This window comes from Melitaea cinxia, chromosome 6 (assembly GCF_905220565.1).
Source record: "Melitaea cinxia chromosome 6, ilMelCinx1.1, whole genome shotgun sequence".
In the NCBI taxonomy this organism is placed as follows: Eukaryota; Metazoa; Arthropoda; class Insecta; order Lepidoptera; family Nymphalidae; genus Melitaea; species Melitaea cinxia.
The window spans coordinates 7,477,412-7,494,172 of NC_059399.1; the positions used below are offsets into that span (position 1 = coordinate 7,477,412).

The window sequence follows — 16,761 nt, forward strand, 5'->3', positions numbered from 1 at the left end:
GATTCCATTATTCCATTTCCAGTTACATAACTATTAAATAACTCTTATATAATTAATTGCTTTATGTAACTCACTGTTGTTAGTATTATGTAATGTGTTAAGGTTTTTGGTTAACAAACATTTTGTACAATGGTATTCAAATAGTTACTACTGTTAGATTATATATGAAAAAAATTAAAAATATTCTATAACTATTAAAAAATAGCAGAAAATAAAAACAATTGCTTCAGTTATACATATATTTATATAGTAAACATTTATGTATTCAAAAAGATAAGAAATAGAGAAGAATTTGGTGCAAGAATTGGTATTGAGGCCCCAGGTTGACTTAACCTAGACATTAAAGTATAATAAAGAGAAATACACTTATTATTTATTCTTTACTACCCTCTTCTTGAGATATGTCAGCCTTAAACTTCTTAGCTTGTGTCTCTTCTGAATCATCACGCACTTCCTCTTTACAAATTTCATGTATATTATACTTCTTATATGAGAAGTAATTGTCCACAATACTTAACAAGCAAATGCCTTTTATTATCTCCACAATTATACATAGACCAGGATTTTTTAAATCTGCCTTGTTTTCTGCATTCTTTAGAACAACTAACTCAGCGAGCTCCTTAATAATGAGCTCTCGAGATGCACTACTATTTAGCCTTTTGTTAAATACAATTGCAAATGTAGAAGGTTCCTTTAAAAAGTATTTATCGAAAAGTTTCCCTGCACATTCCATTATATCTGGCAAGTTTGCTTTGCAAGTTGCCATGATAGGTAACAAACGCAATACGTGTCGCGTTTTCTGTACTTTTGTTGTCGTCAAATCTTTTATAATAGCCGATGTCAATTCTTCGGGACTCGGTAGGTTGGTTTTAATAAAAATACAGTTCGAAACTCCTGTTTCAACGACCTGAAACCTTTTATGCTTAAGGGACTTCTGTAAATCTTTTTTCATAGATTCCACCTCGCCTTTGAGCATATCTCCAATATCAATCTCATTGTCTGTGTCGGTATCAGATCGCTCATCGGACTCCACCGCAGAAGGCTTGTTACCGTATTCCGCAGTGTATAATTTCTCTGCATATTCATTTAGTAAATTGTACATCTCCTTCACACAATCTTTTTCCCTAAAGTTACATGTACAAAAGAAGCCTCTAAAGCCGGGTTCTAGAAAATATTTGTTTCTCCGCTTACGAAAGTAGAATTTTTTCTTCTTTCTATTATCGCCCATTATGTTTTCGACAACTTCTCAGGAGCAATCCACAGGATAAGATATGATATAACTATTATTACGTGAATTGAATTATGAAATCATAATAATACAAGATACACCCATGCTAACATAGTTGTCAAATTTGACAATCTCACTACCTCGATGGGGTTTAATGACACTTCTTATCCACAGAATACAATATTTATATTATTTGTTAATTTTTTCTACGTAAACTTGTAAATACCACCTCCCTGACCCTGGCGGATGAAAAGTTATTTTTACTATTTTTTTATAAACAAATCGTTTGTTCGTCGTTTGTTGTTATAACAAATAAGTCGAACATCATTATATTCATTCACCTTTAAAATATAATGACCACATCCCTATTTACCCTATAAAAAATCACTTATACTCATTCACTTTTAAAATATATAATGACCATTTCCCTATTTGGCTCACAAAAAAAGAATACCTGGTTAATCGTTTTTGGAAAATTTATTTAAATACGAATTACATACTGATTAAATATGAATAATATTTATCGATCATACCGTCATAATAGTAATAAAAAAATATGAAATTGTTATTTAAATAAAAAATCACAAGTGCCAAGGGAAAAAAATCGATTTAGAATCATAATGATTTGAACCGAGATCTTCTCGCTTCGTAACCGGCCGATTTCCCACCTGAGTTAGTATAATTTAAAAGACAATTTTGAAATTTACCTTCTTATTCTACTTATATTGTAGCCATTTTTTCATTGCCTAAAAACAGGAAAAACGACTCTGTAATCCCTTGCATACTGAATTTCATGAAAGTCGTTGGAGTTGAAGGTTATATATAATATCTGCTGTGTGGCTACGGCAGTACAGAATATAGCCACCCCTCTTTTCCCGTGGATGTCGTAAGAGGCGACTAATGGATAACACAGTTCCACTACCACCTTGGAACTTAAAAAGCCGACCGATGGCGGGATTACCATCCTACTGTTAGTTTGAAATACACAGGCCGAAGACGGGCAGCGGCGTCTTCGGTGCGACAAAGTCAGTCCTACGATCACCAACCCGCTTGCCCAGCGTGGTGACTATGGGCAAAACACATAAGTTCGCGCCGTTTATGGCGCGAACTTATGGAGGCCTATGTCCAGCAGTGGACTGCCATAGGCTGAAGTGAAGTGAGTGAAAAAATATAAATAAATATTTAATAAAGTAAAACTTCTTTACGCACGCTTGACTTGAGAAGTAAGCTGGTGAATGCAAAACGAGAGCGTTACGAAAAGTTTGATCGGACGAGGCGAACGGAGGCTGAGAGGGAGATATAAGTAAATAGTGAAGATAGAGAGAGAGAGAGAGAGAGAGAGTTTCGTTTCTTAAGTCTTACTTCAATCGTGTGGTCTAAAGCACACTCATTTTTTCAAGTATTCAAACTTTCGATGGAATAAAGTACGATAAGTCAATTTAGTACAATATTACGCTTATAAATATAACGCTTTACTTATATCAGTAGTGTAAAGTATTATATTAAATAATTGATAGTAGTAAAGAATTTAACTGAGGTAGGGAAATTTCTAGCTCAAAATATGAAGCAGCCCGACTGGAGTAGTACCTCGACTTTAAGGAAGATCACAGGTGCAGACGTCTATAAGCTACGGTAATTGCTTACCATCAAGTGAGCCGTACGCTTGTTAACCGACTTCCAAAAAAGGAGGAGGTTCTCAATTCGACTGTATTTTTTTTTTTTTTTATGTATGTTACATCAGAACTTTTGACCGGGTAGACCGATTTCGACAAATTTTGTTTTAATCGAAAGGTTTTGTGTGCCAATTGGTCCCATTTAAATTTATTTGAGATCTAACAACTACTTTTTGAGTTATATCTAATAATGCGTTTTTACTTGACCCTTTTTTTGTCGACCTACGTTGTATTATACCACACAACTTTCTACTGGATGTATCGATTTTGATAATTCTTTTTTTGTTGGAAAGGGGATATCCTTTGTTTGATATCATGATAAGGAAACCAGGATCTGATGATGGGATCCTAGACAAATCGAGGGAAACACTCGAAAATCCGCAATAAATTTTTACTGGGTGTACCGATTTTGATAATTTTTAATTTAATCGAAAGCTGATGTTTATCATATGGTTATATACAAATTTTATCGAGATCTGATAACTATTTTTTGAGTAATCTTTGATAACGCGTAGTTGCTTGACTATTTTTTCGTCGATCTACGTTGTATTACTTGTCGATGTAATTGAAGTCGGTTTTTTTTTTCGTTTGCGAGCAAACACAATTATTTTCCGACCTAGTTATATAAATAAAAAAAGTATTTCTAAATTCTTGTGGCATTGATGTCACGGGTTGATTTAAACTCATAACAAAAGTATTACCGTACAAATATTTGTCGTAATTTGGACATATAATTACGTATATTTCAGAGATTATTTTAAAACATATTACAAATATGTTTTCGTTGTACTGTGTACACCCTCTCCGTAAAAAAAAAAAACATTTTTTAGTTTTTACTGAAAACTCTTTGATGATTCTCTTTTTAATTAAAAGCTGATCGATACCATTTGGCCTTATTTAAATTAATTGAGATCTGACGAGTACTTTTAAAATTATCTATAACTAGCGATCCACCCCGGCTTCGCAAGGCAAAAACTATCAGTGTTCCTCTACTATCAATCTATAAATTATTTTAAACTCACTACATTCAATTGATAAAAGGTCATTAAATTTGCCATGAAGCTATATATTAAACGATTGCTGTATTTATATATTAATGTGTATGTAAATGTTTATATTTATTAATATTTTATTGCGTACGTATGTGTATAATGTATATGTATATATAATTGTTATATATTCTATTTTTTTTCTATTATTTATATACCACCTGGCCATCTGAAAAGCAATATCCCTTTCATTATCAGGTTGTCTGGAAAAGATCGCTTTTTAGCAATAAGATCGCCTGGTTGCACAATTTGTTACTATAATTGTTTGTAATGTAAATTTTGTTTTTATTTAAATAGACAATAAAGTATATTATTATTATTATTACTGTATTGTATTATATATATAATATATTATGCATGTTTTATACATATAAACCTTCTTCTGGAATTACTCTATTTACTAAAGAAAACCGCATCAAAATCCGTTGCGTAGTTTTTAAGATCTAAGCACACAGACTATCTACGTTGCATTACTTGTCGATGTAATTGAAATCGGTTTTTTTCGTTTGCGAACAAACACAATTATTTAAATATACTGTGTATGTTTGCCATAGTTATTTATTTGTTTATTTAATGAATTATATTTATGTGATTACTTCATGTTTACTTTTTCGCTTGTGTTGTTCAAATATTTTGCACTGAAATATATTATTTACCTATAAATAAAAATCCCAAGGGTTCTTTTAGTTCTTTTGTTTTTTTATATTTACACCAGTCTACTGTAATTAATTAGACTTCTAAATTTTGAAATAATACCTATTTACTCTAATGGTTCAAAGGAAAATTAACAATATCATTTGTTAAATCTGGCTTAATTTTTTTTAACCGCATTTATAAGATTAACCTAAATACGTTTTTAATATAGTAAATTTGCAAAGACAAAAGAAAATTTCCAGTGGTTAACTTTATGAGTTATTTATTTACACTTTAACTTAAATATTTAATTAATATTAATTATATACATAAAAGTAACATCTTATTAATAACAATCATATTGATAACATAAAAATGAATCTAAATTATTTAAAAAAAAATACTTTTACAATACTTTTAATTTTCGCTACAGCGTTACAGTAGGCGTCCTAACTATGTAAGAATTACACGATATCATTGTCTCAACTCCATATAAAATTACTGATAACATTATGTTAAATCACAATATTTGGTTTTCATAACTGTTGGTAGATTCGCAACAACAGGCTTTTTTTGTTTCGGACAAACGGTGATACTGAAAAAGAAAAACAAAGAGCAAATTATTAAAAAACCCTGAATGGACTACTTAATTATATAATATGTATTTCTCTAGTCTGTTACTGCTGCTCTGCAGTTTTTATGCATAAAATATTTTAAACTAGAATTTTATTTTTATTAATTAATCTATCATACTGTCAAATTTTGCACCAAAAGAATTTTTGTACATATGATAGGTATCAGCACGGATATGGAGCGTTCGGCGATAGAGTGGGGATCGCTTTCAACATCGTACAGAGGTCGAAAATTAAAAAATGATGTGTTGAGAAAATGGGTAAAGCTAGTTAGTTACTCATCAAATCCTTTTTTGTTCTATTTTTAAATGCAACGTTTGATTGAAATTTAGAATCGTTTGGAATGAATTAAGGGCGAAAAGGAGTCTCATGAAAAAAAAAACTCATAGACCTAACGTCAAAGTTAGACCATTCATCGACATAATTTCGTTCCCTGACGTCTCCGGCGCTTTGGAACATGGAGACCCTTCGCCCTTAAAATCGATAAACGGCCTAGCTTTGAGGTTAAGTCTATAGGATTTGTTTTTTTTTTAAGAATGGTGCATTACCTTGTATAGCGAGTGGTATGGTGGGGGGGAGGGTAACTCACCCATTCCCCTCGCCCCTTTTCACTCTTATATTCGTACCAAACGATTCTAAATCCAACCCCAACGTTTATTTATTAAATCAAATAACAAAGTTACTGAATAAAAAGAAAAAAGTTTTTTGTATACGAAAAAATTATTATAATACTTATAGGTACTCACTCAGTGTTATATTCGATTGATGATATTTTAATGTATTCAATATAAATGCTGGATGATTTAAGCAATCTCCAGGTTATTGGATTTAGAAGATTCGTTTCATATTTCCATTCAACAATAACTGATAGGGGTGGAAGTCCTGTGTCCTTAAATGACATTAGTTTAGTATCTAAATCTCCTGGCCTGTAGTATTTCCTGTAAAAAAAAAACAAAGATTATATAGATTATTTTTAACAAATAAATTTTGTAATTGTGCATAGCTTTACAGTTATTAATTTTGATGACGCGTATAATCTATTATTCAAGAATTTTAAACTGTTTATATTTTTAATGTGATAAAGTATTAAAAGTCGTACATAAAACTAAGACGTACATATTGAGATATTGACGTCAAAACAATTAATTATATCGATACATCTTTACTATGCAAAACTTAACGATAATGAAAATTGTATAAACAAAGATAACTTAGTTCCGTGTATATACAAACGTATTTTAATCGACCGTATAGTCATAATAAACAAACAGTTATTTTTAAATAAGATACAAAAAATATATATATTCAGATGAACTTTAAACTACGTTTTAGAGTAAATTGTTTGAATATAACACTGGTAACACTCATTAGTATTTCTTAGTAGTAACATTATTGTTAATCTAGTAAAGTGTAAACAGTCTTTCACTATGCGTCGAGAAAGCGTAGAGGTAAGATAAGATAGTAAAATAATTAATTAGGATTTTTCTCCACGGTTTTTCCCCATGCATGTTCGTATCTTGTGGGAATTTTTTGCAATGTGGAATCCACGAATGTTCTACAAAAAATTTCTTAATTATTATTTATTTTTATTTATTTTTATTTATTTTTATTGCTTCATTTTTTTGTGATTCACAAACATAACAATCGTCACCGACTTCACAGATTAAAAATATACTCACTGTTCTTCGTTCATGAACATGTGATCACTTTTATTGTTATTCCTATCAACAAGTGTTATAGAAACTCTACCAACATCTGGACCGTGAACTCTGCTTTCAGTTGAATTTGATACTTTCAATGTGACTTGATAATGTACTCCTGGAAAGTTAAGTAGGAAACTTAATTATATTATATGTCATAACTATAGATTGTTGTAGTATAACGAGTTTTATTTCAATGAAAAAAATAAATATCGTTATGGCATTATGCTCTTTTAATTTAAATCAAAAACAATTATCATTGCTTACTTCAAAAAATGTTACTATTTAAAAAAAATATCACAATAATCTATATGAATGTTTGTAAAGCGAAAATTTGTTTATTTAATCACTTAAATCTCAGCATCTACAAAACCGATTTGAAAAAATCCTTCTGCGTTAAATAAATATTTTTAAAGGAATTTATGCCGCTTTAGCCAAATGTCGCTACTCAAAAGATCGGAATACGCATAACAAATGTCAATCAAATTGACAACTGTCAAACTAAGAAGCAGGTGGAGTTAAATAATTTACTAGTTTAGTTAATATTTCAACTTACTGCAAAAAGGTTTTGAACCTCCAGTTAATGAATATAATGCAATATTCGTGTTTGAATCAACAAGGCCTCCTGTCTGAAGGTTTTTGTACACATTCTGAGAGTGAAAGCCCATCGGGATGCATAGGTGTTTATTACTACATGTCGTACAGTTTCCGTCTAAGAATGCCTATAAATAAAAAATAAACAAAATATCTTAAATAATTTTACAAACTTTAAAGTAAATTTCGTTTGATTCTGGTAAATAAACAGCCTTTTTAATGTCCACATTTCTGTTTAACAACTCGGTACTTAATCCTACTTACTTATTTTTATTTAGAATATAATTAGCGATGACAAAAATACAATCGAGGGTTTAAATCCAAACTGCGACCGCTGAATAATTAGTTCTAAAATGCTTAATTTGAATTACTAATCTTCTTTTCACGAGAACAAACAAAAACAAAAAATGCGCTTTAACAATACATATAATAAAAATGTAACGGATCGCTGTCTGTACATGTCTGTATATGAGAAAAATCATCATTGGGACCTTTATCAACGCAAATAGCATACAAACCAATGATTGTTAGAATGTTTGTCTGTGCGCTAATTTCAGAAACGGCTTTAGACGTTGTTTTCACTAATATATTGTGATAGGCTTCACTTAACATATAGCGCTTGTTTCATGTCAATCGGTTCATAAATAAAAAAGTTATGTCAATTTAAAAAATCACGTTGAACTACCCAATGCGCGGACGTAGTCGCAGGCACAGCTAGTCTTACCTATATACAAAATTCTCGTGTCATAATGTTAGTTACCATATTCCCCCGAAACGGCTAGATCGATTTTTATGAAATTTTGTGTGCATAGCGGGTAAGTTTAAGAATGGAGGGGTGATTAAGGGGGTTAAGAATATATATGGCAAAACAACGTTTGCTGGGTCAGCTTGTAATTAATAAAATTCTTATTCCTAGTAGGATTTACTCCTATGTTTGGAATTCAGAAAAACAAACATTACACAAGTGCAAACGCCAATACCACATATTGAACGAATCGAACAGATACAGATTATATACGATCATTCTAGAAATTACCATAAAAATAATCTCACCTCATAGGATTTACACTGTATGGCCATGAAAGGACAAGATGGCGCCACGCTTTCAGTAAACAATTCGTAACTCCTCTCGTGGTTACAACTAACGTATTTAACTACTTGCAAGTACATATCGTTGCTTATTCCCTCGTTTGCAGATCCGTCGTTCTTACAGCCCGGCTGTATCGAACCTCCATTAGGGTAAAAATCTACATGACCAATTGGTTCTGATATACCGAAACCTGTAAAGAAATCATAGAAATACTATATATATGTTCGAGTAGCCCGTTGGCGCAGTTTAGGTTCGATTCCCGCCGCGGGTATAGGTATAATATGTATATTTATTTATATATAAATTATTTGTATTTTTCTTCTCCGCAGAGTCTGTATTCCAAACCAGTGGTAGCTTCACTCTCAAAAATAATTAAATTTTTAATTTGAAAAATGACAATTCGAATTTGCTTTTGAAGCCAATTTGGATAAGGATAATTTTTATTTTTGTCTAAACTTAATTTTCTAGTTATAGTTCTACAGAGTATACCAAGCTGTAGATATTTGTGTCAGATTTCTTAGTCAATTAATATCACTCTACGAAATACTAATCATATTAATGAAGAAGCAAAATAAAAGTCAATCTAAAGTGTATCGAAGCTTAACTCAGGCACAAACGAGAAAAAGTTTAGCAACTATAAAAATTAATAGAAAAGCTGTGTAAAATTAAAATTCAAAGACCTCATTTTATTTACCTGAGAAATATAAGGGTACAGCATTGCTGTGTATAATATCAACATATTTCGCGTCCGATCTGTCCAAACGTACTAAAGTAACCGTATAACTGAAGTAAGGCGCCGCGGGGTCTAATCCCGTAATCCGTCCCAATTTTAAATTAAATTTCTGAAAACAATAAGTATTCATTTAGAATTATTCGTACTGTGTGGCTACGGTACTAAAGAATTTAGCCACCCCCTCTCTTCCCGTGGGTGTCGTAAGAGGCGACTAAGGGATAACACAGTTCCACTACCACATTGGAACTTAAAAAGCCGACCGATGGCGGGATAACCATCCAACTGCTAGCTTTGAAATACACAGGCCGAAGACGGGCAGCAGCGTCTTCGGTGCGACAAAGCCAGTCCTGCGGTCACCAACCCGCCTGCCCAGCGTGGTGACTATGGGCAAAACACATGAGTTCACGCTATTTTTGGCGTAAACTTATGGAGGCCTATGTCCAGCAGTGGACTGTGATAGGCTGTAATGATGATATTCGATTAAAAATGTTTCGAAAAAAATTAAGATCATATCAAAGAATTATCTGCAGTTACTGTTTAGAAGCTTACCTTTTGCAATGCATGCCCACAATAACCACCTAAATGGGCACCCAACGAATGTCCAATGAAGTGGAAATTGTCTAAATCTGATAACTGTAGCGCATCCTATAACATAAATAAAATTATAGATCAATGATAATATTCAACTTTAAGGTCGGCTCTTATTGTAAAACAAAAAGTAAATTAAATTATATAAAATAGATAAAAAATTAAAATAGAACAACAAAGTCGACAGTAACGATGAAAAATTCAAATCAAATCATGAAAAATCAATCAATCAAAATCGCTTGAAAATCGTATGCATGTCTTAAATTACATTTCTGAAAAAAAAACAATACTTACATAAATATTGTGTATAAGGTGAGCAGTCATAGCGCCAACAAGTCTAATGTTAGCAACCGCCTGGCCATAAGGAGGCTGGGAACCCCTCCGCCAATCAACCACAACGACTGTTGCTGCATCGTTACCTTCTAAGTTAAGAAGAGCATCCGCCATATTTTGTATCTAAAATAATAAGCCGATTAAAATAACGCTAGAGCAAATTTACTAAGTTATTTTTATTAGGAAATCTGAAGATAACAATTATAGCCACAACGTGTATCAACTTTATTGTAATGAAATAAAATTTAATAAAAACATAACGAACCCATTACAAAAACCATGTATAGTTTTATCGATATTTTTGCAATAGGGATCACTTGAATTTACCAAAAATAAACAAACTATTTAAAAAAAAAACAAATTAATCTACATCTTACCCAGTGTTTATGTCCACCTTCCAAAAATCCATGTGAAATAAAATAAAAAGGACCTCTTGCATCCAGATTAGCATTAAGTATTTTTGTTGTGTCCTTTGCTTCTAACAACACGGGTATTTTTCTATTTCGTCTCGTAAACACTGCATATCTGCGACAAACAACAATAACAAAATAATTCTTGTAAGTTGTTGATAAAATAATTTCCAGGAAATTATTTTTATGCTCATCAGACTAAATTTTTTTCATCGACGATACAAACAATTGCTCAATCAATTGCAAAACAAAAATGTAATGAATGTCGTTACTGATAAGCAGAACAGCAGCAAATCTTATATATAAAATTCTCGCGTCACAATGAAATTTTGTGTGCATATCGGCTTGGTCTGAGAATCGGCCAACATCTATTTTTCATACTACTATGTTACAGGGGGGTGGACTAAGGGTCTTAATACTATATATATCTAAACAACGTTTGCTGGGTCACTTAGTAAATAAATGTTATTATAAGGATTAACTTTGAAGATCCTCTCATCAAGTTCGTAGGGTGCAAAGGTTTTTATTGCTTTCGATTCAGTGATAAAAAATATCACAAACAAAATTTCAAACTTTGTTTATTCAAGGATAATGAAACGGCATAATGCAATTATGAGACAAACATTAATTTGTTTAGTCTTTCATCGGTGTCACGGCCGAGCCCCCCGACTGTTATCGCTTTGAACTGTGTAATCATATTTTTAGAAACGCTGCACTTTGAACGTTTAAAGCGACTATAAAATTCATCTCAATCAATGGTATGTCAAGTATTAATAACTGATAATAAATATATATGAATATAAACTCTTATGGATACGAGACGTCTTATAATATGTACCAAAATACAATCGCTAAAGCGCGTCAAAAGTTATAATTCAAGCTACTAGTCACCTAGTGGTCGAAATTCGACCATAATTAATTTAAATTATAAGTTTGATCATTAAAAGAATATATATATATATATATATATATATATATATATATATATATATATATATATATATGCGTGTGAGTGTCAAATAGGTGGTAGTTTGTGTAATGTTTTTTTTTTTTTATCACCGCAATTTTCGTAAAGAGGTACAAAGTTTTTGCTTCACGTATTAATTAGTTATTACAGTATATAGTAAGCCAGTCTAAGTTAAATTTTTGAGCCATATATTTTTTCTTGTAAAAAATACAACAAGTATCTCGACAAGCGAATACACTTTAAAACAAAATTTATAATTCTAGATTTTTGTTTAGTAAAATTTTATTATAGGTAGTTCAGCAATAAATTGAAAGTAGTTAGTATCTTCTATATAAGCTAGACTAGAATGATGCGCATGTGCAACATATATTCGTTACTTGGATGATAAAATAATAACTAATTAAAAAGGTCTTATCAAGGTTCTTATGATTGACGGCTTGTTCGAAATAAACAAGATTTATCTTTGTATGTATGTCTAATGAGTGACATCATCGCGAGTAAAAGACACACCCTCTTTTCTAGAATGAAACCAAAGCAAATTTGATCTCATATAAATAACAAAAATGACCTGCGCTGTTTCACTCGTGTTTTACGCTTGTAATCTCTTTGTGATTCCGGGACAAAAAGCGGCATGAGTTATCACAGATCAATTTGTTTAGTAATCGCCAATTTCTTAAGCGGCAATTAATTACTAGTTAATTACTTAAGTAATTACTAAATTAAACATAAATGGTCAGTAAGTTTAGGGTGAAATTGTAGTAAATGTCCAAACTTCATATCGTAACAAACATTGCCATTTAAGCATAGGTATGCATTCGTGTAGACCTGAAGTAATAAACAATTTGGACGAAAGCAAAAACTCTAAAATACAATTCATCCAAAAAATACAAAATTTATAGGCTCGGCATGGAAATGCTATTTAACAACGAAACCTCAGGTCTCTTTTTTAGGATTTCTGCCAAATTTTTGTTTTTTGCATAAAGAATCATTTTTTTTAAGTAAAACTACGCACGCTTGACTTGGGGAGTAAGCTGGTAAATACGTGACGAGAGCGTTACCAAAAGGGTGATCGGGAGAAGCGAACAGAAGAGGAAGATATAAGTTATAAGTTACTGAAGATAGAGAGACAGTTACGTTTCGTAAGTTTTACTTCAGTCATGTGGTCTAAAGCACACTGTTTTTTTTTAAATATAGACTGTGTGATATACATGCATATTGGAACTTGATTTAGATTACAATCAAGACTATATACATTCCTAATAGACTGTCTGGTACTTAATTTTATAATTTTTTAATGTTACTGACCAGTTACTTGTTGACCTCTTAGAATTGACAAAAATAGTATTCATTATTCTCCATACATATATGGATAGGACAATCTAAGTAAACTCTTAGCATGTTTCTTTTAACTCGAATAAATTCTCAGTTGGTAATAAACCACGCATAATGTTCAATATTTATTTTTTAATGTGACACAAATATATTATTTTAAACCTATGGAATACGGGAAAACCCACCAGGTCATATAGAATAAACATTACATAATACTATAAACATTTACAGATATATAATTGTAATTCTTCTATTGGACAGTAAAAATATTATTCTTAATTAACATTTGAATGACAGAAATTACAACGTCACACCACCAAAGCTAGATCTAGTTTCAGTTATATGCGGTTTTCCATACTAAGGTTAGAGTATGTACCACGTAGGTATATATATGTAGGTATAAGTAGTATACTTGGAGCATACCACTTATTATTAGTATGAATGAAAGATATTGATGAGTTTGACGAGACGGCATTGACGAGGTAAGTGCGGCGCTCGAGCTGCTTAAAAACGGGAGGGCCCCGGGATATAACGGAGTTACGACTAAGCTTCTAAAAACCTTGGCGACGCTCTTTAACGTCGTCATCCACGGGCATATGCCAGAGGCGTGGTCCAGGAGTACGATGGTGCTGTTCTACATGAAAGGCGATAAGTCTCTCTTGAAGAATTACAGACCGATCTCACTTCTGAGCCACGTCTATTATCTGTTTTCAAGGGTCATTACGAATCGTCTCGCCAGAAGACTCGACGAATTCCAACCATTGGAACACACTGGTTTTCGCAATGGCTACAACACCATACACCACATCCATACTGTTCGCCAGATTATACCAAAGACGAAGAAAATAATCAGCCGCTGTGTATGGAATTTGTGGACTATGAGAAAGTCTTCGACTCTGTCGATACCTGGGCTGTCCTGGACTCTATAAGACATGTCATATCGACTAGCGATATATCGAGGCACTGACGCGGTGACGATGACCACCCATATCTAAGAAAAGCGAACAAGACCTATATTCCTTCGTCGCAAGGTAAGACAGGGAGACATAATATCACCGAAACTGTTTACCACTGTGATGGAGGATATCTTTAAGATCTTAGAGGCATCAATGTCAACGTCAAATACATTTCTCCCTTTTGTTTCGCCGACGATATCGTCATCTTTGCGGAATCGTTAGAGGAGCGGAGCAAAATGCTGGACGGCCTAAACGAGTCCTTCGATCAAGTCGGTCTCGGTATAAATTTGAACAAACGAAAGGTATGTTTAAAAACGAAGTCATACCGAAACCGGTATCGGACGATGGTTTCTTCTAGAAGTTGTTTAGGATTATTTCCACTCAGGCCATACAATTGAGCTTGGCCGAAACAACCTCGAGAAGAAAGCCGATAAGAGGGTTCGGTTGGGCTGGGCGGCGTTTGGCAGACTGTCGTCTATACTTCACTTTGGGAGATTCCGCAATGTTTGAAGACAAAAGTCTTCTAGCAATGCGCCGTCTTTTTTATAGTTGTTGCGTGCCGTACTGTCTGTCTAGCTCAAAAGTTTAAATTCGCTTAACGTACAAGGAATGGACAATACTTAAGGTCTCTCTCAAAGCAACAGCTTGACTAATTTTACTTTAAAAAAATGGTGTATGTTTATTTGGTAAGAATAAAAATAGGTCTTGGTCTATTTTTATAATCATAGGTGATGATGATGTCCCTATTTGTGTAGCAGAACAACGTTTGCCTGATCAGCTAATAATATATATATTATTATCACTATTGAACACTACGATGAAACTCGGTATGTTGTTACGAAAATTAAATAAAAAATAAGCGTGCATTTTATTTCGAAATATTAGTCAAGATTAACGCAAATAAAACTGTAACACACAGCTAAAACTTCAAAATATACAACGAAAATATTTTTATATACTCACCTCACGCCCAACGTCTCAGGAGAAACGGGAAAATAGTTGTCAGGACGATGTTCGGTCCACGGGTAAGCTTTCGAAAAGCAGCCGTACGGGCTGAAACATCGTTCCAGCTCAGCGTCCTCTTAACAAAAGAAATAAATTTTTAGTTTAACACAATATAAATGTTGCATTAATTAATTTTTTTATTTTATTTCTTACTGAACAAATGAGACCAAAAATAATGGAACAATATTAATATCCATAATTAGTTTACGATAAAAAAAAACTTAAGTAATTTATTAAATCTGTTACCATATGTAATATTAGTAATTAACGAAACAATTGTAACATGAAATAAACTAACCGTAAAACGTGCTAGGAAAATTGGTGACACCAGTCGTATTCTGTTTTTCCATCAACACCATTATAGTTTGCAACATTAAAGTTGCGCTCGTTTTATTAAGCATTTTGAAACGTCAGCCCGTCCAGTGTTTATTGAAACAATGTTAAACGAAATCGAAATTCGATCCACGTGCCTGTGTCACTGTACTTTATCAAACGTATCAGTAATGAAATTTAATTCTAGTGTGTATCAAACCGTACCACCAATAGCTGTTGGGTATCAAATGAATTATTTTCAAGGCGTCTTTCGTTTAAATAGTACATATATACAAGACAACCTCCTTCGGTACATAACGTGGACTAATAGATCCGCATTGCTGGTAGTTTGCAGACGTTCCGGGATATGCCGATAAGAGGGGTTACGACGTTATCATTACTCGATTATTTGTTAAATGCTATTGACGCACGAACTGTCTGCCCGATTGTGAATAGAATACTAATGATCTCAATGTATAAGTAATACGGCTTCGATCTAATCATCAATGCACCGATTTTATCTACCCTCTAATAAACGTTTAGACAAGATGATAAATTATATGGCGAAATAATAATATAATAAACAAACATACTGACTAATACAAATTTTCATAACTAATAATTTACAAACAATAACAAATCCGAAATTTTTATGATACCAACATTCTTAATAACAGCTATCGAAATATTTTCAATGACATTTTAATTAAATAAAATGTTAAATACGCATAAATAATCTAAAATATACTTCAAAAAGTAAATAACGATAGCCTTTATAATTAACTAAACCGATGGACTTTGTAATGAGATAAATTCTTAAAAAATAAAACTTGAGCAACATAAACAACTAAATCATTATTTCTAATAAACAGAAATACTTTATATTCCTTCGTTGACCACAATTTGTCCTGATAGACGTGAACATCTCAAGAGATAAATGAAATGCGTGGGAAATATGAGAAGATGACAAGAGGCAAATGACATCACTGCCGCTTTAAAATACTCTAATATAAGTAGTACCTAATGTTTTATTGCAATTCCCAATAATCTTCATTAATCTAAGTGGTCCATACCTACTGTGGCCTTAGATTGTCATTAAGCTCTGTAAAATATATAATTAATTACCTTATTAATAACGTGCACGTATAACAGAAAAAATAAATCGGAAAAATAAATACAATTTAATGAATCAAAAAAATTATTTTTATACTTTGGGAGGAAGCTCGTATATAAATAATAATAAATAAATAAATATCTACACAATACACACACAGTCGTCTGTTCCTTAAGTAAGCAACTTAATGCTTATGTTATAGGTAACAGCCGACTGGTATAGCTACATATTTTCTTTTTAACCGACTTCCAAAAAAGAAGGAGGTTCTCAATTCGAGTGTATTTTTTTTTCTTCGACAAACATACTTATAAATAATACACACATACATATATAAATATTATATTACACCCAGACTCGGGGTGGGAATCGAACCCAAAACCTCCGCCCAATAAGCTCGTATATGAGATGGAAA

At 32.3% G+C, this 16,761-nt stretch overlaps 2 protein-coding genes across 2 annotated transcripts; both read right to left on the minus strand.

Annotated features, from left to right (window-relative positions):
• Positions 1 to 225: 225 nt before the first annotated feature.
• LOC123654292 (THUMP domain-containing protein 1 homolog) lies at positions 226 to 1,364 on the minus strand. Its single transcript, XM_045590206.1, has one exon. The coding sequence runs from the start codon at positions 1,226 to 1,228 to the stop codon at positions 374 to 376; it is 855 nt and encodes a 284-aa protein (XP_045446162.1). The 5' UTR covers positions 1,229 to 1,364; the 3' UTR covers positions 226 to 373.
• A 3,620-nt stretch (positions 1,365 to 4,984) lies between these two features.
• Positions 4,985 to 15,363, minus strand: LOC123654293 (pancreatic lipase-related protein 2). Its single transcript, XM_045590207.1, has 11 exons — positions 15,222 to 15,363; positions 14,882 to 14,999; positions 10,631 to 10,778; positions 10,215 to 10,376; positions 9,882 to 9,977; positions 9,294 to 9,441; positions 8,563 to 8,789; positions 7,472 to 7,637; positions 6,895 to 7,033; positions 5,962 to 6,153; positions 4,985 to 5,178 (listed from the first exon to the last, which is right to left on the minus strand). The coding sequence occupies exons 1-11, from the start codon at positions 15,322 to 15,324 to the stop codon at positions 5,094 to 5,096; spliced, it is 1,584 nt and encodes a 527-aa protein (XP_045446163.1). The 5' UTR covers positions 15,325 to 15,363; the 3' UTR covers positions 4,985 to 5,093.
• Between the last annotated feature and the right edge of the window lie 1,398 nt (positions 15,364 to 16,761).